This window comes from Portunus trituberculatus, chromosome 47, assembly GCF_017591435.1.
Source record: "Portunus trituberculatus isolate SZX2019 chromosome 47, ASM1759143v1, whole genome shotgun sequence".
Lineage (NCBI taxonomy): Eukaryota > Metazoa > Arthropoda > Malacostraca > Decapoda > Portunidae > Portunus > Portunus trituberculatus.
The window spans coordinates 26,982,186-27,007,939 of NC_059301.1; the positions used below are offsets into that span (position 1 = coordinate 26,982,186).

The 25,754-nt window shown below is 36.6% G+C and overlaps 1 protein-coding gene across 1 annotated transcript in view; it reads right to left on the bottom strand.

Annotated features, from left to right (window-relative positions):
- Positions 1 to 1,543: 1,543 nt before the first annotated feature.
- LOC123498174 (protein inturned-like) overlaps positions 1,544 to 25,754 on the bottom strand; it is a 58,514-nt gene continuing 34,303 nt past the window's right edge. The window contains exons 11-22 of the mRNA XM_045245341.1: positions 21,573 to 21,606; positions 20,983 to 21,036; positions 20,692 to 20,754; positions 20,341 to 20,538; positions 20,007 to 20,056; positions 19,483 to 19,584; positions 19,279 to 19,376; positions 18,865 to 19,088; positions 6,440 to 6,519; positions 5,696 to 5,909; positions 5,261 to 5,394; positions 1,544 to 3,914 (exon numbers count right to left, since the gene is read on the bottom strand). Of these exons, the coding sequence (XP_045101276.1) occupies positions 3,803 to 3,914; positions 5,261 to 5,394; positions 5,696 to 5,909; positions 6,440 to 6,519; positions 18,865 to 19,088; positions 19,279 to 19,376; positions 19,483 to 19,584; positions 20,007 to 20,056; positions 20,341 to 20,538; positions 20,692 to 20,754; positions 20,983 to 21,036; positions 21,573 to 21,606 (1,363 nt within the window). The 3' untranslated portion in view covers positions 1,544 to 3,802. The remainder of the gene's footprint in view (positions 3,915 to 5,260; positions 5,395 to 5,695; positions 5,910 to 6,439; positions 6,520 to 18,864; positions 19,089 to 19,278; positions 19,377 to 19,482; positions 19,585 to 20,006; positions 20,057 to 20,340; positions 20,539 to 20,691; positions 20,755 to 20,982; positions 21,037 to 21,572; positions 21,607 to 25,754) is intronic.

Consider the following 25,754-nt stretch of genomic DNA (forward strand, 5'->3'; position numbering starts at 1 on the left):
GCCTGTAAAAAAGAATAAATAAAAAAATAAAAAAGAAAGAGAGAGAGAGAGAGAGAGAGAGAGAGAGAGAGAGAGAGAGAGAGAGAGAGAGAGAGAGAGAGAGAGAGAGAGAGAGAGAGAGAGAGAGAGAGAGAGAGAGAGAGAGAGAGAGAAATAAAGACCCAAGCCAGCATGCCGATCCTTGCCTGGTGTACCAAGAATATATGCTACCAGGATTACTCCTGGTTCTCCCTATGGTCAGTCCGGGACTGATAAACTATCATCTCATGGTCAGTTTAGCTCTAAACTAACCTTAATTGGCTTGTAACTAGTCTGAATAGTCTGCACACACCAGGGATATGCATGATCTTGTGTCATCATTAAGGCCCATCACTTTATCTATGGTGTGCTTATCAACTGAGGCACCACTTACCATGGTACACACAGGTCTCCAAAGAGCAAAAAAATATAAATATATGTAGCAGACTCAAATTTCCATAAACAAGAGCTTCCTGGAGAAATCTATATTGAAGGCTATCACAATTTTGGTCAGGCGAAAGTATAGTAATCTTAATTAGGTAAAAGTAATGATTTCCCTACAAAGCCTTATTCAGCCATCTATCATCTTTTTAGCAAGTGTACACCTACTCTCATCACTCCCTTCTGCAACAGGTTTTGTGAACTTGTAAAGCTATTTTTGTTGATCTATTGCACTGATGATACCGAGAACAACGCTTTCATCCACAAAATAGAGAACCCCCGGCTACTGTGTCAACTATGTACAGCAGCTATGTGTGTGAGGCAGTGGGGATTGTCCTGTTTGAAGTTGTACTGCTGATTTGCCTATTACCCGCTGCTTACTTTATTACTTATTTATTTATTTATTATACCAGCCAATATTCTTAGATGGCAAAGGCTACAGAGTACAGATATGAGCAGTCAAATGTTTATGGTGATCTTTTTTATTTCACTATCCCAAACTTTTTAAACAGTAGAACAAGATATTCGTAATGAAATTTCAATCATGAAGATGCACTGTGTTGTGGTGAGGCTGATACTGTCATGTGATCAATTTGTTACATGAAATAGATGATAATAAAGAAAAATTAATCATTCATAACTCTCAAAATTGTTGAATGCCATGAAAAATTGCACTTCCTGAAAGTTTCCCACTTCCTTCACTCACTACCTCTCTGTTTCCATCCCTCATGATAATAATGCATATATGTATTCTCTTCTATTTATTCATCTTTCTCTTCATCCATCTTCTCCTTTATTCTCTTTTATCATCATATCTCTTCAGAACAATCCAAGTCATATTATAAGATGGAATGTTTTTCTTAATTACTTTCTTAATTTAATAGATTATAATCATGTTAAAAAGTATAAAAAACTAGAAAAAAGAATATATGTACACACACACACACACACACACACACACACACACATGTGTGTGTGTGTATGTATATATATATATATATATATATATATATATATATATATATATATATATATATATATATATATATATATATATATATATATATATATATATATATATATATTATAATTCAATTACAACAGCAAATATATGTATAACTTTTATAAAGTAAAATCAAAACATTTACAAGATTCGTAAAGCCATCAACAACACTAAATAACTGCAAAAGTTACAAAACAACTCAATACAGTAAATAAATAACCAGGCACTTAACTATTTTACTATTCTGTTACTTAACAAGATGAAGTTAAAAATGTTGTCCTCAAGTGGTAGCTTCAATGATAAGGCTTTCACACATAGGACAGCAAGTTATTAATTTGTTGATCCTATTTTTTTTACTTGAGACACTGCATCCTCTCATCAACATTTCAAACTAACCAGTTCCATATTCTACTGAGAGAATGTATAGTGAAAAATGTGATTGTGGTGAAATTTATGTCTGAAGTCAGAGAAGGGCAAAGAGAACAGTCTTGGCTGGCAGTAATCACAGACAAAGATATACATATCAATCAACATCACTACCTGCAGTACAACAATCTGCTAAAAAGCTAAGATCAAAGGAAGAAACATCAAGGAAGCCTTCATGCTTAATCCAAAACTCATGCCCAATAGCCAGAATGAAACACTCAAGGCCAGGCTGGAAACATGGCAGTGAACAAGAAGATGAGATCATCCTAAAAGGAGCGATATTCATGAGTGACACCATCAAAAACAATCTCATCAACTACTAGATGGAGAACCAAACTTTCTGGCTTGATGCTGCACTTTTTTTTTTTTTAATATATTCCAAGACTCTTAGTTCAGTTCACCTTTGAAGGCAGTATGGCACACTGTTTTACCAATTGTCAGAATGGCAAAGACAAGGCTCACACTATGGAGACAACTTTCTGTGCAGTAATCAATATTTTGTTTAAAGAAATCTCTAACAGGAAAGATACATTGCACAGCATAAAAAGAGGCAAAAAGGTAAGGTACAAAACATTAATGCATATCAATAAATATAACCAAAAAATAAAAGCATTGTACTATAAGAATCTTAACCTTAAAACAACTAGCCACATTTTTTATCTGTTCAAAATAGTAATCATTGTGCTGGAGGACGGAAAAATTTTGATACAGGTGCTAGACCTAATGGAACACTCATGTAAGGATGGACACATCTTTTTTTTTAAGTTTTTAAACTTAATCAGATGCTGCCAGACTTCCACATTAGGAACAAGACCAAGACTTGCATGACTTCTACAATCTCTCCTGAAAAGTGCTATTATTAACATGCACACAATACCTTGAGTTATATCAACACATCCAGGAGTTCAATGCAACTACTACACTGAAAACAACAAGATTACTCCAATCCCTTCCACAAATCTCAAAACAGGTAAATGCAGAACTAAAATTTTTTACATGGCTATGAATGCACGTGAGTTGTAAGAACCTAAGAACAAATTAAACACTGGCTTGAGCATTATTCTCACACAAATGGGCAAATGTTCATCTCTTATCAAATTATCAATGATTTAGACAATGACACAGACACATGCTCAACAGCTGAAATGTGTAATCTTGAAAAGTTAGAATAAGAGACAATGTTGAGAAGCCAGTTGAAGCCGTCACCAAATAAAAGAGGGCAAATTGTCATGCAAAGCAAAATGTATGACTGTATCACAGCAATTCTACTGCATCCACATACATTCCCATGCATGTGTGCCCAAATAAATTGCCAAAAAATATTGGCAAAAAGTGTTGGGTTATACTCTTGCCACACATATCACCTGTGGCAGAACCTAAGCTAATAAAGAAGATTAAATTATTGGAGTACAGCCACATTTCCTATTAAACAATTTGTAAAAAGGAAACAATTTGCAAATATGAAAATTAAAAGAAAAGATAAGCACAGTCTGATAATGGGCAAGTAATAAAAATACAGCACAAAAAGAAATAAAGCATTAATCCTGCAGATCTGATCATGGATATTGCAAGTGATGCTAAAAAAAGTTTGAAACATATCTGAAAACAAATGCAAAATTAACAATATATCATTCAAGGAAACAGAACCAATGTAAAAATAAGTTTGTTCAAGAATTATGGCAGTGGGAGTATAGAGGATGAATATGAGGTAAAGTCACACCTAACATTTGATAGATAAGTATTAACTGTTAAAAAAATATTGTTTTAATGTATGTACATTAGTTAGATTTCTAAAATACATATTTCCACGTTTGAAAACATGCATTCACCTCTATAATAACACTTAATTCCGATTTGGGAATTCAGTCAGCAAAGCTCACTTAACACCTTTGGCACATAGCTTTGCTTTGAATTTCACACCACACAGCCAAGTGATACCCTGAAGGCCATTTCTAAGAGGTTTTGTGGCACTGATTCGTGGTAGCAGACATAAACCTCTCGTTGATAAGGAGCTGCCAGAAGACGTCTAGGAAACAGAAGCAAGAAAATACAATTTGACATTTACATATCCCACCAGAATTTATTAGAATCTAGTTCAAAACCAAATACAGGTAGTCCTCGATTTATACGAATTTACTTTATACAAATTCAGAGTTATACATTGTCCAAAAATAGGGGTTATTCATCACATTGTACGAATTCCTCAGAATTATATGGTTTCAAGAAAGTTAAAATTCGCGTGGCGATTTAGTTCAGAATTGCGCACCAAGCAACCTCATTGTTTACCTACACGTGGTTGTGGCAACATCTCCCTCTCTCGTGCCCAGTAAACGTTTACCATGGCTCCCAAGCGCCCTTCTGCATCTCCAGCTGGTGGTGATACGCCCAAGAGAGCAAGGAAGACACATACACTGGAGCGAACTCTCACAGCAGCCAACTTGTCTGAGTGTATGGACTTGTTGCCGCAGTCAATGAAAATTCTTGAAGAAAATTACCCAAATATTGAAAGAAGCACCGCCGTCATCAGAGGGATCATGGAAAAAATTACGTGCTATGAGGTTCTTCTCAAAGAAAAACAACAAAAGAAAAAACAGCAATTGATAACAAGCTTCTTCAGACCGCACACACCAAGTCAAGTAACAGAATCGAAGACAGATGACTACAATGGTGACACGTCAGAGGAGGAAGTAGCAAAATAGAGGAAGAAGGTACTAATAAAATAATTTTGTGTTTAAACATTTCCCTTTTTCATAGTCATTTTTATGTCTTTGTAAGTTTATTAATAAAATCATTAATAAGCATAATAGAAATGTCTTTAATGCAAAATGTACACATACAGTGAAAGATTATTTCATTTTGAACACATCCTTCAAAGTCTAGTGGTGGTGGTGGTGGTGGTGGTGGTGGTGGTGGTGGTGGTGGTGGTGGTGGTGGTGGTGGTGGTGGTGGTGGTGGTGATGATGATGATGATGATGATGATGATGATGATGGTGATGGTGATGGTGATGGTGATGGTGGTGGTAGTAGTAGTGGTGCAAGGACGCCCCTGAAGCCTTGCCCTGGAGGGCGAGGCTGTTTAAGCTAGGACGAAGTGAATGTGCTGGGAATCACGCTCATGAGGATTGCGTGGCTGCTTGATGGAAAGGGGCTGGAGGTACTGTACAAAGCTCAGGTCCGCTCTTTTATACTAAAAGAAAGTCTAGGGAGTTTGGTATTCATTCCTTACTTTATACGATTTTTACTTTATACGGTCCCTTCTGAAACGCATCTACCGTATAAATCGAGGACTACCTGTATATCAGGTACATACATAACCATCTTATTTCACATAATTCAATTAGTATCAAATTAATAAGACTAATGTTTACTTACCCAACTACCCAATAAGAGAAGGTCTGTGCTCGTCTTTTACCACCATCTGTAGTGGGTGGGGAGCATGTAAACAGAACCCCATGTTCCTTGATTGTGTTCAGTGCTGAGCTCCCCTGGTACCCTCCACATGTATCCTGTTAAATGGAACAAGGAACTGAATCATTGACAATATTTTATTTAAGAAAATCTGGATTTTTCTATATCTCAAGTCCATACCAACAGTGACACCTCTAACATACAATATCTGCTATGATATAAGATGGGTACATTTGATTTAAGTCTTCTGTGTTGTGTTTATTTTTGTGATTCTTGCCACTCACCACACATTGACAATGCTCTCATGTCCTAAAGATGAGTATTACAGTAATTGCTGCCAATTAACTTCACAAAAAATTGAAAACTTATTCTCTCCCCACACTTCAAGCTCACAGCTACCTTGCAACGAACAGCTGCTTGCAATACATGATGAATATGTCCACAAGTTGTTTGAAAATTGTGAAGGATTTGTGCATGTAGAGGTGCAGTGGTATCGCTAGGTGATGAGGAGGAAGAAATGCTAGGAGTAGAGTTGTGGGCCTGGATCAACACTCCTTCTCCAACCTCTAACTGCACCAGATGAAACAAAACACTTTCTTTCCCACATGTCACTCTGAAAATGGAATGTTGTACAAATTACATGCTTTTCTTTTATTAGTTTTAACACATAACACTGAGGAAAGTCAGATGAAAAGCTAAGATGTGGTATCACATCAATAATTATCGACTGATGGTACTTTCCTTCAACAATGATAACAATAAATCCCTCGCAAACAAAACTTCTGAGTTACCTAGTGAAGGGATAAATATTTGACATATAAGTTAAATCCCAAATACTCTTCATTTAAGTATAAAAAAATAAATAAATAAATAAATAAATAAATAAATAAAAAAAAAAAAAATCTGGGCGAACTGAAAATACTGTGATCTTCAGCAAACCAACTATTAAAACACAGAGGTAAACTAGCATACAAATGATAACCACAATGTGAAAGATGTGAACATTTCAGGATATCATTGCTAAAGTAAGAAAAGTCAACAAGGCAATATCTTATGGAAAGAAGTGGCTCAACACACAAAGAAAATATAAGTACAAGGATAGTCCAGACAAACATAAAGGTACACTGGTGATGGGAAACCTGCCTTATGGGAGAGGTTGGAGCTTTAGAGGATCGTGCTTTCATCTCGAAGTCATACTGATGGAGCCCTCTGCTCTCTGTGGGCTGTAATTAAAAAAGAAGTAATTTGGTAATATCATAAAAATAACTTCCTGACCCAAAAACGTTGAACTTAACAATTCACATCTATCTATCTATCTATTTATCTATCTAAAAATAAATGAATTAATTAATTAAATAAAAAAAATATATATATATATATATATATATATATATATATATATATATATATATATATATATATATATATATATATATATATATATATATATATATATATATATATATATATATATATATATATATATATATATATATATATATATATATATATATATATATATATATATATTTGTAGTAGCTTATAAGTAACATCTTTACTCAAAAAAGAAAAGTCTGAGGAAATGAGCCTGTGTCCTATGAGGCTAGGGTTCAGGATTAAGGCAGTGATTAGTGGCAAGCCTATGGTAACTGAGGCTCCAAAATCAAACCTCAGACATCTTCATACATGTAAACAAAGTGATGATTGGTACTACTCCTCAAAAAACTCTCTCTTTCAAGATAACAATATATAATAAGTCATACTTACCGGTAATTCACGCAGAATGACACCAGTCAGGAAGAATTTGCCAAAATGATCATACACCATGCATTGCATGGACCAAAACAAGACAAGTGATTGCTGACCAGTGATCTTGATCTTAACAGGCAAGCTTCAATGCTTTCTTTATAGTGTGATGCCATTCCTCCTTGAGGTAAGACACACTTCCATATAATTAAAATTGTACTCTTTATAGTGTGATGCCATTATTCCTTGAGGTAAGACACACTTCCATATAATTAAAATTGTACTATCTTTTAAAATTCTTATACTTCATATATGTGCAAAATTATACTAAAAAAAAAGAAAAAAGATTTATTTTTAGTTCTGTAGCCTCTCAGATTCAGTCACTGGCGACACCATATGCCAGACACATGTTTATATGTCAGAAAAGGATTGGTACATAGACTACTCTTGGCCACAGCAACAATATATATATATATATATATATATATATATATATATATATATATATATATATATATATATATATATATATATATATATATATATATATATATATATATATATATATATATATATATATATATATATATATATATATCACAGTAAAGTCCCGGGTTACGTCGGTCTCGAGTTACGTCAAACTCATAGTTACGTCAGTCCACTATAAGGCAATTTAAGATTAAAAAAATAGAAAATTTATAAATCGTAAAGCGCGGGATTTATTGTTATTGTTGGTGGTTACCCGTCACACCGCCCGCCTCACGCTTGAATACAATAACACCCTGCCTCAGTTCCACCACACCGTCGCCCCTGGCAAGAGTGTTATCCTAAACTGACTCAAGTTCTTAGTATCTTGCTCAATGGCACCAAAGAGAAAACTTCTTAGTGACAGCAGTGATGCTAAGAAAAGGAAAACCATTACACTACAAGAAAAAGAGGACGTAATTAAAGACATGAGAAGGGAGGCAGCAGCTGTGTGTGAGGGAGTGAAGAAGAAAATGGGAAGCCCATTACCATGACAACGGGGAGGTTGACGACCTTGAGGGTTCACGCACCCATCACAACAATAACAACTCCAGAGCCTCGCCTGGGCCACACGACACTCGCATCTCACTTGCACCGTCTGCACCTGTCTGTTGATCCCTATTGCCCTTTCCTATTGCATTTCCTGCCCCGCTACCCACGCTTCTACTCCCACTGCACTGCACTACGCTCCCAGCTGTCTGCCCTGGACGTCACAACATTCGACCTGCCCACTCTCCTGGCAGCCTCAGGGCCACCCCTCTCGGCAACCTGCAGTCCTTCGCGTTCATGGCCCTAATCAACAACAAAAACAAACTTGTGTTTCATATTTCTACATAGTTGTAAATAATATAACAATATAATTTTCAACTTACCTGAATGACCATAAACAATGATTGGTTGAAAACTCGATAATATGCTTTGAAATGTACAGAAACTCGAGTTACGTACAAAATCGACTTACGTCATGTTTCAGGAACGTAACTCTGACGTAAACCGAGACCTTACTGTATATATACACAGTAATATATTAATAACAGGATATATGTCAAAGCTGTTCGTAGAGTGAAAATTCGTTAAGGGGACGTAATTTTCCCCTTAGGAAATAATGGAAATAGGGGGGGATGCGTTCTGGGCTGGTCCCCAACATACCACATGGGTAAAAAAAAAAAAAAAAAATTATATATACGTTTGGCACCATATTGGGCAACCGGTGTACCACTACTTTTATGATATCATATGAGTCATTGGAAGTTAGAGGAGCTATGTACAAATTCTCTCACATTCTCACATTTATGTTCACAAAACAAAATTTCTATTATGTTTTTACAAACCTTGCCCCCAAGAAAGAATTGTTTTGTAATGCATAAAGTGAAATCTTACATGGAATACCCAAAAATAAAGCTGAGATGAGATGAGCCACAGACGAAGCGGGAGACACGCGGCCACTCGGCCGCTTTTTCTTCTTGTGACCCTTTTGCTTGTGTGTTACTTTCATCATAATTACTAATGAAATACCGCGATATGTCATTAGTAATTCACTATCACTCACTGCCACGGAGTCAAGGTTATCCTCGTGGCATGAGCATATATGAATATAGTAAAGTCCCGAGTTACGTCGGTCTCAAGTTACGTCAAACTCGTAGTTACGTCAGTCCACTATAAGGCAATTTAAGATTTTAAAAAATTGAAAATTTATAAATTATAAAGTGCGGGATTTATTGTTATTCTTGGCCGCCAGGCGTCACTATAGTCTGACCAGCCTTGATTTACGGCCGTTGGGGGAGCGAGCGTCTCTGTATAGTGTTGCCACATTTTCACTACTGTTGTCTCTCTCTCTCTCTCTCTCTCTCTGCTTACCTTTGATTCTTTAGTAAGTCATTTATAATTGTATATCTATCTATCTATATATATATATATATATATATATATATATATATATATATATATATATATATATATATATATATATATATATATATATATATATATATATATATATATATATATATATATATATATATATATATATATATATATATATATATATATATATATATATATATATATATATATATATATATATATATATATATATATATATATATATATATATATATATATATATATATATATATATATATATATATATATATATATATATATATATATATATATATATATATATATATATATATATATATATATATATATATATATATATATATATATATATATATATATATATATATATATATATATATATATATATATATATATATATATATATATATATATATATATATATATATATATATATATATATATATATATATATATATATATATATATATATATATATATATATATATATATATATACGAGGTACGAGGTCAGTCATGTCGCCACCACAATGTGTCAAGGCCACCAGCTGGGTGCGGAAGAGTTGCCGCTCGCAAGTGAATAATGCTTTTTTTTTTTCACTTAGGTATTGGCATATACCTACTATTTTGTAAAAATAGAAACTACACATTAGCTTGGCTTACGAATTATGAATCCAATAATGCCTCACTCTTGAAATTACTGTAAAAGCCAGTAAATGTGAGCATTTTGTCTTATAATTATAGCAACTTCTCGTACTACAAGGTGAGGCTATTCGGCCTGGCCAGGCTGGGTTCATCAGTATTGCCGCCACTCACAAGACTTCTACTATTTTTTTTTTTTACTTTGGATAATAGATTATTTCTTTTTTCCATGCTCATTATCTTATATCTGTAATGCTGATATTATTACACACCCTAAACATACGTTAAGTACCATTATAAGTTACTATAGTTGATATCAGCAACACTGTTGAATATGTATGCCATGTTTGTATGGTACTATGTAGTTTTTTTTATGCATATGATGGTTACTGTTGATTCAGCCATCTATATACAGCAGTCAAAATTTTATACATCTGAATTGATGGTATTTGCGATGCCTTGTACACCAATAACTTCCATTTCACATCGCATTTTTGGGAAATGTGGCAGCACTATAGAGCTACCCAAGCCCCACCACAGCCGTAAATTAAGCCCGGTCAGACTATAGCGGTTACCCGCCACACCGCCCGCCTCACGCTTGAATACAATAACACCTTGCCTCAGTTCCACCACACCGTCGCCCCTGGTAAGTGTTATCCTACTTCTGCGTTTACTGACTCAAGTTCTTAGTATCTTGCTCAATGGCACCAAAGAGAAAACTCCTTAGTGACAGCAGTGATGCTAAGAAAAGGAAAACTATTACGCTACAAGAAAAAGAGGACATAATTAAAAGACATGAGAGGCAGGGAGGCAGCAGCTGTGTGTGAGGGAGTGAAGAAGAAAATGGGAAGCCCCTTACCATGACAATGGGGAGGTTGATGACCTTGAGGGCTCGCGCATCCATCACAATAATAACAACTCCAGAGCCTTCACCTGGGCCACACGACACTCGCAGCTCACTTGCACCATCTGCGCCTGTCTGCTGATCCCTATTGCCCTTTCCTATTGCATTTCCTGCTCTGCTGCCCACACTTCTACTCCCACCGCACTGCACTACGCTCCCAGCTGTCCACCCTGGGTGTCACAACATTCGACCTGCCTCAGGCGTCCACCCCTCTCAGCAACCTGCAGTCCTTCGCGTTTGCGGCCCTAATCAACAACCAAAACAAGCTTGTGTTTCATATTCCTACATAGTTGTAAATAATATAACAATATAACCTTTAACTTACCTGAATGACCATTAACAATGATTGCTTGAAAACTCGATAATATGCTTTGAAATGTACGGAAACTCGAGTTACGTACAAAATCAACTTGCGTCATGTTTCAGGAACGTACCTCTGACGTAAACCGAGACCTTACTGTACTAAGATATGATATCCATTATAGCAGGCAATAGAGGAGTGAAAACAAACTTCAGGATGAAAGTAACACGCAAGCAAAAGGATCACAAGAAGAAGAGGCCGAGTGGCTGCGAGTCTCCCGCTTCGTCTGTGGCTCATCTCATCTCTGCTTTATTTTTGGGTATTCCATGTAAAATTTCACTTTATGCATTACAAAACAATCCTTTCTTTGGGGCAAGGTTTGTAAAAACCTAATAGAAATGTTGTTTTGTGAACATAAATGCATATATAAGAGAGTAACACCACCTCCAGAGGTGGTGTTCCCAGCAACCAGAGAGCAACCTTGTCACCGTCCCTCCAAGCGTTCATGGATGCCATTTCACTGCAAGAGGTTACTCTGACGTTATTAAAGAATCTTGGATCCAGCTCTAGGAGCGCTAGAGAAAGAGGCAAGGAGCCAGACAATCACAGCGAAACTACCATGTTCGGTCCTACACCCGGCAAATTCAAACCCAGAAAATTTGCTAAAACGAATGTGGTTGTACGTTATGCGGACTTTTTGGTCTAACTTTATATAGTACGTTAATCCGGAAATTCGTTAAGCAGAGTATTACTATATATATATATATATATATATATATATATATATATATATATACAGGCAACCCCCTTTAACGAAGGGGTTACGTTCCTAATAAACACTTCGTTAAGCGAAACTTCGTTAAACGAACCGATTATAACAAGTTTAACCCCTGATTTGAACTTCCATTGAGAGTAAGCAAAGCGAGAGTGCATCATAGTACAGTAAAAGTTTTAATGAAAATAATAATTATGAAGTTAAACATTTAGGTAGTTTAATTTAAGTCATTATAATGTACACTAATGTATGTATGTATGTAACTTTATAATGTTGATGATCTTAACTTTATGAAGGGAGGAAGAGTGAAACGGGAAAGACACTAACCGGCAACCTGTGGAATGTAAACAAAGTGCGCATCATTGTACTGCATACAAAACTTATGTACCACATTTCCACAAGGCTTTCCATTTTATCCATTGTAAAGTCACGAGTTCCGGTGGTTCTTTTAGCTTTCAAGGAAGATACGGTCTCACCAGCCTTCTTAATAGAGTCTGCTGACTTGAAAATAGAGACAGTATAATATGGAGTCAAGATGATGGCCAGCACTGCTATAGTTTTCTGGCCTCTCTCGTGTCTGTGAATAATATCTAGCTTCATTTGGAGAGTAAGAGACTTCCTGGTCTTCTTACAAACCCTAGGCCAATTGCAGGGCATTTTGGTGGTAAGTTGAGCTAGGGAAGACAAGCTGCTGCTGAGGCTGTTATGTTTTGACTGGGGAGTGAGTGTTGCGCGTGTTGTCCACGATAGGCTTGATCTTGATCTTGATCTTTATTCTATAAGTGTCCCAGGAATTTTCCTGAGCCAGGCCTTAGTACCAGCAGCTCCTGGTGTATTCAAAAGCCTGTCAGCTTGCGTGATATGGTGGGGCTTTCAAATTTGGAAAAAATTACCTGGATAAAACTTCGTTAAAGCGAGTTTGGTGTTCGTTAAACGAGCAGATGGTAGTAAAATGAAACCTTCGTTGTAGCGAAATTTCTTTGTGTGAACCTTCGTTAAACGGGGGTTGCCTGTATATATATATATATATATATATATATATATATATATATATATATATATATATATATATATATATATATATATATATATATATATATATATATATATATATATATATATATATATATACAGGCAAACCCCCTTAACGAACTGGTTACGTTCCTAAAAAACCTTTCGTTACGCAAATTTTTGTTGAGCAAACCAAGCATAACAAGTTTGATCCCCGACTTGAACTTCCATTGAGAGTAAGCAAAGTGAGAATGCATCATAGTACAGTGGTACTTCGACATATGATTTTAATTCGTTCCGTGACGATCATTGTATATAAAAAAAATTTTATATCAAATGAATTTTTCCCATAGAAATTAATGGAAATACAATTAATTCATTCTTGTGATATGAATTTACCCCCCTACCCAAAAAATAAAAAGAATAACATGCTTTAAATACCAACCAAATATAAATTTAATATAAGATAAATACAATGTTTATTGCATGCATGATATAAATTAACTATATTGCTCAAAATAACAACTTAACCCGCAAAACTCGGGACACATCGATAGACGTTCATCACGCAAGGCGATAGACGTTTATGCTTTTTATGGCTATATTTTCGTTATTTTCTTCCCGATTTCTTTGCTTGTGAGCTGGCAACACTCATCAGGAGTAAACATATGCTCTACGTCACTGTGTCACCAACGATAAATGGTAGGAGCGATCGACAGTGATTTCATTGTGTCTGATTCCGCCACCTCTCCCGCGCGCCTTACTTCTATACCTTGGGTCTCTCGCCATGTTACGGGGAGACAACTTTTGAATGAGAGCAGTATCAGAACAGGAGAGAGAGAGAGAGAGAGAGAGAATCATTTGTACTCACTCGTTTATTGAATTTCTAAGTGCAATCAGTATGTGAATACAGGCTATTTTGTGTGTTTCTCGCCAAACTTTTATTTTGGGGACCCATGATCTTGAGTTCACAAAACTTAATAAAAATACACACTGCTGAGGAGCACAGGCACATACATGCACAAAGGATGAACGATACACAACGCGGGCTAAATGTTTGGGTGGACGCGGGTAGCCGAGCGATCGCTGCGCCACCTACCAATGGCTAATCGTATCATAAAAATATTGTCGTATATCAAGGCGTAAATTATATAAAATTTTTCGTCGCATATCAAAAAAAATTGTATGTTAGGGCAATCGTATGTCGAAGTACCACTGTACAGTAAAAGGTTTAATGAAATTAAAAATTATGAAGTTAAACATTTAAGCAGTTTAATTTAAGACTAAGTCATTATAATGTACCCTAATGTATGTATGTAACTTTATAATGTTGACCTTAAATTTATGAAGGGAGGGAGAGTGGAGCGGGAAAGACACTAACTGGCAACCTGTGGAATGCAAACAAAGGGCGCATCATTGTATCACATACGAAACTTATGTACGTACCACATTTCCACAAAGCTTTCCATTTTATCCATTGCAGAGTCACGAGTTCAGGTGGTTCTTTAGTTTGCAAAGAAGATACGGTCTCACCAGCCTTCTTAACCCTTTCAGGGCAGAAATAGGTTTTTGGGTCATGTCTGTGAGACGTAAATTCGGCCGAAAAATTGAGGTTTGCAAAAATGGAAAAAATCAATATTCTCATGCATAATAGAGTGTTATGCATCTACTGTAAAAGATTTAGGTCTCTACTCACCCTGGAGAGTGGTGCAATAATGATGGGAAGTTGGCTTTCTGGTGGTACGTTGTGCCCTGTTGAGTATTGCCATCATAGCGGGTGGTTATTTTCAACCATAACTTGTGCAGGTGTTATCACTAGATTACACAGAATTTCCCACCTGATGTGAACTGGAGTTGCTCAGAACTGCTCCAGAATGTGCTAAGGTAATTATTTTTCACACCTGTGCATACATTATGCCCACAGAAATAATATAAAATACGTTTTTATAGTGTTTTCTTGATGTACATACTATAATGAGCGAGGATACGCAATATATGAAACACGCAATATACTACAAATAAACGAATAATATCTGGCATATCTGCTCTCTTACAACAAGATTTGATCATTACTCTTGTTATTTCTGTAAATAAATGCAAAAATAGCCACTAGCGACGTCGTAAAATAATAATAATTGTGAAAAAAGGGGCATCTGATACTCTACTGTGTGGATGCCATTGTGATGGTGCGTCCCATGAGTCGAGAGAGGATGGGAGAATGTCATCTGGCAACTAGCAGCAGCAAGGAAGCGCGCAGTGTAATTCTGTGACTCATCAAATATGGGACCATGATCGTGGACAGGAGGCATTTCCCTCAAAGCCACGATCGTGGTCCGGAGCACTGAAAGGGTTAATAGAATCTGCTGACTTGAAAATAGTAGAAACAGTAGATGGAGTCAAGATGGTGGCGAGCAATGCTATTAGTTTTCTCGCCTCTCTCATGTCTATGAATAATATCCAGCTTCACTTCGAGAGTAAGACTTCCTGGTCTTCTTAGCAACGCTAGGCAACATTGCAGGGCTGGTTGCAGGGTGTTTTGGTGGCATGTTGAGCATGAGATGACGAGCTGGTGCTGGATCCTGTTTTTGTTTCTAACTAAGCGCGGGGAAGGGTAGAGGAGTGAGTGGTGCGCGTTTTGTCCATGAGAGGCGCTGGTGTATTCAAAAGCCTGTCGGCTTGCATGATACAGCGGGGCTTTCAAACTTGGAAAAAATTACCTGGATAAAATTTTGTTAAAGTGAGTTTGGTGTTTGTTATACGAGCAGATGGTAGTAAAAGGAAACGTTCGTTGTAGCGAAATTTCGTTGTGTGAACGTTCATTAAGCGAGGGTTGCCTGTATTTTCATTTCTGTAGGGGTGACTTTTGACGCTCTGGAATGCATTCCTTATTATTACATGTTATAATGGGTTCAGTATACGGTAATTTTGATTTGCGGTAAGGTTTTCAGGAACGCATATATACCGTATAACGAGGACTTACTGTACTTCCATCTCTCTCCTGCTTAATTTTTTACAGTCAAAGTCTCCAACTAAAGTATTCTTCCATCTCTTATCATATTAACTAAGCACTTAATCATCTCTCTTTGCATATCTTTATGTTCCTCAGTTCCCCATGTACTTGTCTTAGGTGACATATGTAACTATGATTTTTCTTTTTTTCAATTCAATTGTTACTCCCATTACTTCCACCTTGCCTTCACCATATCGCACATCCTCCACACATATATTATCACGAATCATTATTAGGACTTATCCTCCCCCTTTACCCTTCTTGTCTCTTCTCCAGCTATTATATCCCTCCTCCTTAAAGTTAACATGGATCTCCACTTTTAGTTCTGTTTCAATGATGCACATTACATCCGGCTTATTTTTCTTTAATAATCCCTAACCTCCAACAGGCTGGATAACAACCCATCTATGTTAGTATAAGTCACTCTTAATTTCTTGCCTACTCCATGACCTCCTCCTTCTTCTGTAGATACCACTTCTTTAGTGTCATATCTAGAACCTTCCAGTAGAAATTTTTTTTCTCGATCTCCGTCTTTTTCTCATTTTTTTCCTTAGCTTCATTTCTTAGCACTTTCTCTTTTTCCCTCTCCTCTAGGTTCATATCTAATTTTATCCATTTATGTATCTTAATGTTCGGTATCATCAGCCAACTTCCCTTTCCTTGTCAAAATTTCCTTCACCACCACCTGCAATCTCATTCTCACTTTCATTGGTCTCCTACCCCTTTCATTAAATCTTCCCAACCTTATCACTTCCTCCACCTCCTGTGTGCTGTCCTGGACCTATTTGATAATAGTTTTGGCCAATTCTTATTCAATTTATGCTCTCTCATGAACTTGTATGGGTTTTTTTTCTTCATCCCAAAAATCACGAAACATTTCCTCTTAACCACTGTATCTCTCATTAGATCTTCTTTCTCCTTAATTACTTGTATAACAGTGTCTTGTTTTTTCCTGAATTTGTCTCTTTACTACCTTTGAAAATTTAACTTTTTCCTCTTCCTGTTTTTGTTTCCATGCATTTTGTAACTCCTTCAGCTTGTTTCCACCCAATCCAATTTTTTCTCTGTTCTCAATCCCTTCCAGTACTTTTCTCTGTAGGCTCCTTAAGGAGCTTTTAGTTTCTCCATCTCTTGTATCTCCTTCTTTAATCCCTGATTGATTACACTGACCTTCTCACATTTGACTAATCTCAATCTCAGTTCTGTGTTTTCTGTTATCAGTCTGTCCTGTTTGTCCATTAAACTCAACATCACTTCCTTCATGTACTTTATCTCTTGCCACATCTATCAACCTCCTCATATTATCTCTTTCATCTCTAAATCCAGAAAAACTCCTTATCCATTCCATACTATCCTCAGTCAATCTCCTCAGTCCAACAGGTGTTTCAATGAATCGCTGAGTTTCATAAGATGGCGTTTGTTTTGATGTCATATGTCTGGCCACGCCACCCATTTACATTTCTTTCTCCATTTTTCCATTTATACGATCCAAAATGTATTTATTATGGAGACAGGAGAACCCTATGGCCCTTAACCCCGTGTACATATATCTAGGTCAGGCTCCAACACCTGCTAAAGCACTTTCCCTGGAAGCTGCTCAGCAGGTCTTGACAGCGTGGTGTCAGCAGTGTGTGTGTGTGAATGTGTGTGTATGTGCATACTGCTAATAATAATGATGATAGTAATAATAATAATAATAGTAAAAGTAATAGTTATAATAATAATAATAATGATAATAAGAGAGAGAGAGAGAGAGAGAGAGAGAGAGAGAGAGAGAGAGAGAGAGAGAGAGAGAGAGAGAGAGAGAGAGAGAGAGAGAGAGAGAGAGAGAGAGAGAGAGAGAGAGAGAGAGAGAGAGAGAGAGAGAGTGTGAGTTGTGGGTAGTAGCACAGGGCTGGTACTAATCCCTCCTTGACTTTCCTCCTCCCTCAAGTCCCTTCCCTTTGTGGTGGGGGTTGACAGCCGCTACTCAATCACAGGCTACTTTTCGAACCCAGCTGCATAAGTGACCAACAAATGTCTACTGTAGCCTATTTAGAGAAATAATTACCCTAAACTTTTTTGCGATATACGAGTGAATAATATTTTCTAGAGAAGCAGAGATCTGTTGCATTATTATCCTATCATGCTCATGACAATCAGATGAATACAAATAGCAAAACAAGGATAAAATCATGAAAAATCTTTAGGATCTTGAAAAGTGGTATTTCACACTTCAAAAATTTTCAAAATATCAGTATAAGCTCTGATCAATTTTTTTTTTTTTTTTTTTTGGTATCAAGTTAAACTACATATAACAAAGATGCTAATTTTTCCTGGAATTAGATTCTTTAAAATATCTATAAAAAAAAAAAAAAAAAAAAAAGACAAGCAGTTCAACTTGGGTAGGTCAGAGTCCGACTTATCATGAAATCAGAGTTATTGGTTTCCGAGTTATCGAGGTTCAACAGTACACACACACAGCTTGCTGGTAATTCAACAGTACATCAACATACACATCATTCACACTTTTAACCCTGTTGGGCCCAGATAAAATGATATAGTCTCATAGACTGTCATACTACACTTCTATTCACAAACAGACATTAAAAATTAAATACAAAAATTTAATACAGGAAAGAGCACTCACAAAAGTAGTATGTAAACACAAATGAAAAATGAAAGTAACATGGTGCCTGCAAGACTATTCCTTTTCTAAGGCATTTTGTCAAGATCACCACATGAGGGATTGTGAGCCTGACATAAACTAGGTAGTAGACTTTTTCAACTCATACCTTAAATATCCTCCAGTCAGATTCTGAATCATCATCTGGTTCATCTTCTCTCCCATCCTCTTCTGCAGCAAGAGAGGAGTCTTGAGAACTATGAGCAATAGAATCTTCACTGGCCTCTTCTTCCCATTCATTCCCACCATGCTCTCCTATATAAAGTGCAGGTTCAACTGGTGCTGAAGATTTCTGCTTGAGTATAGAAGGTACATCTGGCAGTCGTAGTCCACCTGAGTAGAAGACATTTTGTTGAAGTAGTGATAATAAAAGAGTCAACAAAGCAAAGCTACCTTATAAGAACCAGTTATTGAACTCTTATTTCAAATATAGATAAAACAATACTACTACATTCTTTACAAGGTATAATTTTGGTTTAAATTATTCTCTCTCAAATTTCTATGAATAATTTAACTTTATCACCTTCAACACCATCTGTCCTATCTTTAGGCTTCTTGCTAGGAGTCCCTTTTCCAAATCTGTCATCAGCAGAGATGGTCTCAATCCCACCATTGGTCAAACTGTAAAATTACAGTTAATCAAACTTACTTCGACCAACAATATTTCAATAGTAATTTTATCCTGAAAGCCAACATTGACATATATGAGGACAAACCTTTAACTTACCTCTCCTCACAAGTAGTATTGATGTGAAGTGCATGAAGATGGTACAGTGAAGCCTCTATTTGGTCAACTAAGAAAGGGTCTGGTCCAGCATCTTCATCAAGCCTAGAAAAACATGCTGTAAACAATCCCTTCTTCACAACATAAATATTTAATTACAAACAAATAATAATTTTTAAACATTATTTTTGTGCATCAAAATACTCAAATCAATCAATGAAAAGAACTGGGATCTAATGTATAATTATTACATACTGTAAAAGTTCAGTGATCAGATTGCTGACCATAAACTCAAAACCTTGATCAATAAACTTTATGTACCCTCAAACCACTACTATTCAAGAACCTGAATATATCTTGAATTATATAATTATTGCTAAAACTACAGGAAAAAATCATTCATTGTTGACAAGAAGAGTAATTGCTTATATGGATATATACATCAAATTACCACATTTCATTATATGGACAAAGGCCATTCCTTTCATATATATCAAATGCATGTGACTATAGAATTACAGACTTACATAGCTGTAATGTTCCCCGTCTCCAGAAGCACACCTAGCAAGCAATGATTCTGTAGAAAAGTAAAAAAAAATAGTCATTTATGTATGTATATCTATCTATCCATGTGTGTACTGTAAATATGTAAAATATATTCCTTATAGGTCTTGGGGGAATGGGAGTGAAGTTAAAATCTTTCTGATATTGTATGAATAGAATAAAGCTCATATAACATAGCTTTTCATATAAACAACATGAATGAAAAAAAATTAATAAATAAAAATCTTTAGTACTGGTGATGTATACTTAATGAATTATAAAGGAGCTATCAATATTGTTTTGATTTCAAGTACTTACCATGGCAGACAACAATAGGTAGTGAACAGCTGGGGAGGAGACATCTTGGCTGCATTCTAATGGAAGATATACACGCCTCCATCCCACCAGCTGACTCACAGATTCTTGAGCTGTGAGGGAGAGCAGCCCATGGTGGGAAGTAAAAAGCCACACAAGGCGCATCTCCTCAGGAGACAAGTGAGATGCCACCAAAAGACCCTGAACAAATTAAACAAAAAGTACAGTTGATTGTCAGTGGAGGATAGCATGAAGAAAGTATGGTTAATCATAAGTCCAACAAAATTTACTATTCCTTAAATGTTTAGAAAGTTTTATAGCATGTATCATCATCATATCATAAGGATGACTCACCTTGTAGAAAAGGCAGGATCCTATAATGTTGTAGAGGGAGAGAGAATCTTCACAGTCTGTGTCCTGCCAATAATCATGTACTACTTGTAGTGTACTATGTGCCATGTGCAGATGAAGCAGACAAACATGAGGTAAGAGGCTTCTACAGTTTTCTACAGCTTCTACAGAACATCAGGAGGGTAATATTGTTAATTATAGTTTAATAACATTCAAGAACATCATGACCTTATTGAAATATAATGCATTTTTTTAGTGTTAGAGAATAGAAAGAGAACAAAGAAAGAATCTCACCTCATCTCCAAAATCTCCAGACTCAAGTTCACTGAGGCAGTTGTCAATTTGAAGCTGAAATAAGTGACATGCAGTACAGTAGCAACATTAGATTTTTAATAAATAGCCAAATGTGTAACATAAAAATATGAGTACCTATATCAGAACAATACTATCTTTTAGCACTCATCCACTTATTTGTTCCACAACTTCTGCTCTGCTAAACTATGATAAAGAAATCACATTTTACTATTTAGTTGCTTGCAGTACATCAAACAAGTCTGGCATCAAAACAACCATAAAACCAATAAAAAAAAAAGCTTCAACTGTAAAGTATGAACTTTTTATGTCATGACACTAACAGATACAAAAGTCATCTTCTTTCATTCTCAGCATTAAACAACTACAACTATTCTGCTGTCTCCTGTGATGTAACTTTTTTCTAAGCATTACATACACAACCTCCCACACAGCTTACCCAGTAGCTTACTGATTCTCATTCAGTTACATTTACATTTTATGCCCTACTCACCATGGGACACGTTTCACTATATGGTTACTACATACCACACAGATTATTCATGTCTGTATAATGTAGAACAGAGGCTTACCTTTGTTCCTTCATGGTCATGCAAAATCAGCCAACACACACACACACACACACACACACACACACACACACACACACACACACACGGGACATCGTCGATGGCGGAGGTGGTCGCTGAGCTCCAGAGCAATCATCTATAATTCTACAGTTACCATTGCCTAAGAGTAACCAAGGTGGGAAAGGAGCTGGTAATGTTTGTCCCGTCTCCATATAGTCATGTTAACTGTTGATTAGCAAAATAATGTCCAGTGAAGGTAAATATAAACTGTAGCCTGCGTTTGAGCCATCAGCTGGTTTGTTTACATCTGCGCAACATGGCGGCCGTGAACTCGAAAGATGAATCAGACTTCACAGGGTTTCAAGGAATAATGGAGAAGAGCGCTTATGTGAAGAAAATTCTGGAGTTAGAAGGTAAAATTGAAAACTGTTTGAAAAGTATGAGGGCCTGGAAACGAGTTATGACAATGTAAAGAAAGACTGTGCCGATATGAAGAAGGAAAATGCAGCACTGAAAGAGGAAGTTAAGCTAATTAAAGTGAATTGCGAAAAATGTGGAGAATCTCTAGGAAAAGTGATGGAGAAGCAGGCTGAATGGAAAAAAAGTCAGGAAGTGGAAAGAAAGGAGGTAAATTACAAAGTTGCAAGTCTGGAAAAGGAAATCAAAGAGTCTGGGGAGAAAACTTTGGGCCTTGCTGAAATTATAGATCAACAGATCATAGAAGAGAAGATAGCTGAGAAAGTGGTGAAGGTTATTAAGTCAAATGAGACATTGGTGAGGGAAACTGTAGACAAAAAGAGATGTGTGGTGATATTTGGTGTGGAGGAGGATAAGACACCGAGTAAAATGGAGAGAGAGAAAACATAAAAAGGTGATAAATAATATCATTAATGTGGTGCAGGAGGAGGAAAAGACCTAGTACAAGAAATAGAGGACTTCCATAGAATTGGAAAGTTCACAAGAGAAGGTATGAGGCCAATAAGAATCAAACTTAAGTCACAAAAGGATGTAGATGAATTGGTGGAGAAGTCATGGAGGCTAGCCCAGCAGGAAACAACAAGGAAGATTTGGTTGAGAAGAGATCTCGGTGAAAAGGAAAGAGAAATGTTAAATGAGTTGAGAAAGGAGGCTTTGAAAAAATGAAGAGAGGACAGAAGAGGAGAAGAAAGAGTTTTTCTGGAGAATCTTGGATATGAGACTGAGGAAGTGGTTCATAACCCAGAAAAGTACAGCAAGAAAGGACTAAAGAAACTTACATATGAGCGAATGTAATGTATTCCAACATAAATGGAGTGATATCGGGATTTTAGAACTCAACGATTACTTGAGGGACAAGAACCCAGATATTGTGGGTCTTACTGAAACAAAACTGAGAGAGGGAGAAGACCTGATGATGGTTGGAGAAGGGAAATATAATGTTTGGAAAAGAAATAGAGTAGGTAAGATGGGAGGAGGAGTGATGTTGCTGGTTAAAAAAGATATAAAGGTGGATCAAGTGAAAGAAGGTATGGGAAAGGCAGAAGTGCTAAAGATCAGAGCAGAAACTAATGAAGGAAAAAGAGGCACTACATAGTGGTGTACGTACCACCTAAGACAAATGCATGGTCAGTACAGGAATATGAAGAAATGATAAGTGATACAGGAACATGTCTGGAAGAAATGTTGGGTGGCTGTGAACGAACTATAATGATGGGAGATTTTAATTGTAAAGAGGTGTGTTGGGAGGACTGGTCAATGGAAGGATCAGAGACAACATGGGGAAATACACTATTGACACTGGCAATGGAAAATGTGTTAACTCAGTGGGTCAAAGAAGATACTAGGTTTGGAGGAGAGGGAGCATCGTCAAGACTGGACTTGGTCTTTAGTACAGAGCCAATGGTCATTGAGGAGATGAGGGTGGAGTGCCCTTTAGCAAAGAGTGATCATGCAGTTTTGGAGTTCAAGGTGATAGATGAAGAGAAATCTAGAAGAAATGAAGAATATAAAGTGGGAAGATGGAATTATGCCAAGACAGATTTTGGAAACCTAAAGAAATTCTTTCAAGAGACAAATTGGATGAAATTCAAGAGTGCTAAGGAGCAAATGAAAAGTGGAAGGAATTTATAAAAATATACAAAGAAGGTGAGAAAAATTTGTACCAATAAGACAACATAGAGAAGTTGGAAAGCAGGACTGGTTTAACGATAGATGTGAAAAGGCTAGAACAAGAAAAGAGGATGCATGGAAGAGGTGGAGAAGGAAAAGACGGATTAAGCAGTGGGAAAGTTACAAAAGAGCAAGAAATGAATATGTGTTGATTAGAAGAGAAGAAAGAAAGAAACAAGAAAAGGATATAATTGATAAATGTAAAGACCAACCAAGGCTTTTTACAGACATGTGAACAACAACATCAAAAATAGAGAAAGTATTGAAAGTTTAGAAGTAAATGGAGTATGCAGTGAAGATCCCAGGAAATGGCAGAGGCTATGAATGGATGCTTTCGGAAGGTATTCACAAAGGAGACTGCTTTTGACAAACCACTGGTAATGGAACAGAAAGGGATTATGAAGGAGTTTCAAGTAACTGTGGAGGAGATCAAGAACATGATGGGGAGTTTAGAAGTGAGAAAAGCTGTGGGACCTGATGGGGTATCAGGATGGATTTTAAGAGAATGCAGGAGCAATTGGCAGAAAAAGTTTGTGAAGTAATTGATGCCTCATTAAGGGAAGGTGTAGTGCCCCAAGACTGGAAAAGAGCTAACATTGTCCCAATCTATAAATCAGGTAACAAGAGAGACCCATTGAACTATAGACCAGTGTCACTTACAAGTGTGGTAGCTAAGATGTGTGAGAGGGTGGTGAAGAATAGATGGACAGACTTCTTGGAGAAAATGACATACTTTGTGAGTGTCAATTTGGTTTTAGAAAGGGCGTTCATGCACGACAAACCTGATATGTTACTATTCGAGGGTGATAGATGTAATACAGGAAAGAGATGGTTGGGCTGATGGAATATATCTGGATTTAAAAAAGGCCTTTGATAAGGTACCACACCAGAGACTGATCTGGAAACTTGAAATGGTAGGAGGAGTGCATGGCAGTTTACTAAAATGGATGGAAGACTTTTGGTAGGAAGAGAAATGAGAACAATAATTAAGGACAGACCATCAGAATGGGGATTGGTGGAGAGTGGAGTTCCACAGGGATCAGTGTTGGCACCAGTAATGTTCGCAGTCTACATAAATGACATGGTGGATGGGGTGTCCAGTTATGTGAGCCTATTTGCAGACGATGCAAAATTGTTAAGAAAAGTGAGATGTGACAAAGATTGCGAACTACTCCAGGAAGACTTGGACAGAATATGGAAATGGAGCTGTACATGGCAAATGGAGTTCAACACGACAAAATGCAAGAAAATAGAGTTTGGCAAGAGTGAAAGAAGAATCAGGAGTATGTACAAGATAGGAAATGAAGACATAAAACCAGTCATGAAGAAAAGACCTTGGGGTGACAATTACCAATGACCTATCGCCAGAGAGACATATAAACAAAATAATTGGAGAAGTATTGAACTTATTGAGGAACATAAGAGTGGCGTTCAGATATTTAGATGAAGAAATGATGAAGAAAATAATTACTGCAATGATAAGACCGAGGCTTGAATATGCAACAATACAGTGGGCTCCGAACTTAAAGAAACACATAAGGAAACTAGAGAAAGTACAGAGGGCTGCAACGAAAATGGTGCCTGACTTAAGAGATTTGACTTATGAAGACAGACTGAAAAGAATGCAACTTCCAACCCTGGAAAACAGAAGAGAAAGGGGAGACCTGATAGCAATATACAGAGTGATGATTGGCATGGAAAAATGGATAGGGAAGATCTGTGTATGTGGAATGAAGAATGTCGAGAGGGCATGGGAAAAACTAAAATGGCCACTTATAGGAGAGATGTGAAAAATATAGCTTCCTCATAGAAGGGTGGAAGCATGGAATAGTTTAGACGTGGAAGTGGTCAACGCAAGGAATATTCATGATTTTAAGAAAAAGCTGGACATTAATAGATATGGAGACGGGACAACACGAGCATAGCTCTTTTCCCGTATGTTACAATTAGGTAAATACAATTAGGTAAATACACACACACACACACACACACTTTTAAGGTTTTGTTACCACTCCAAGAGGGCTTGAAAAATTCGAC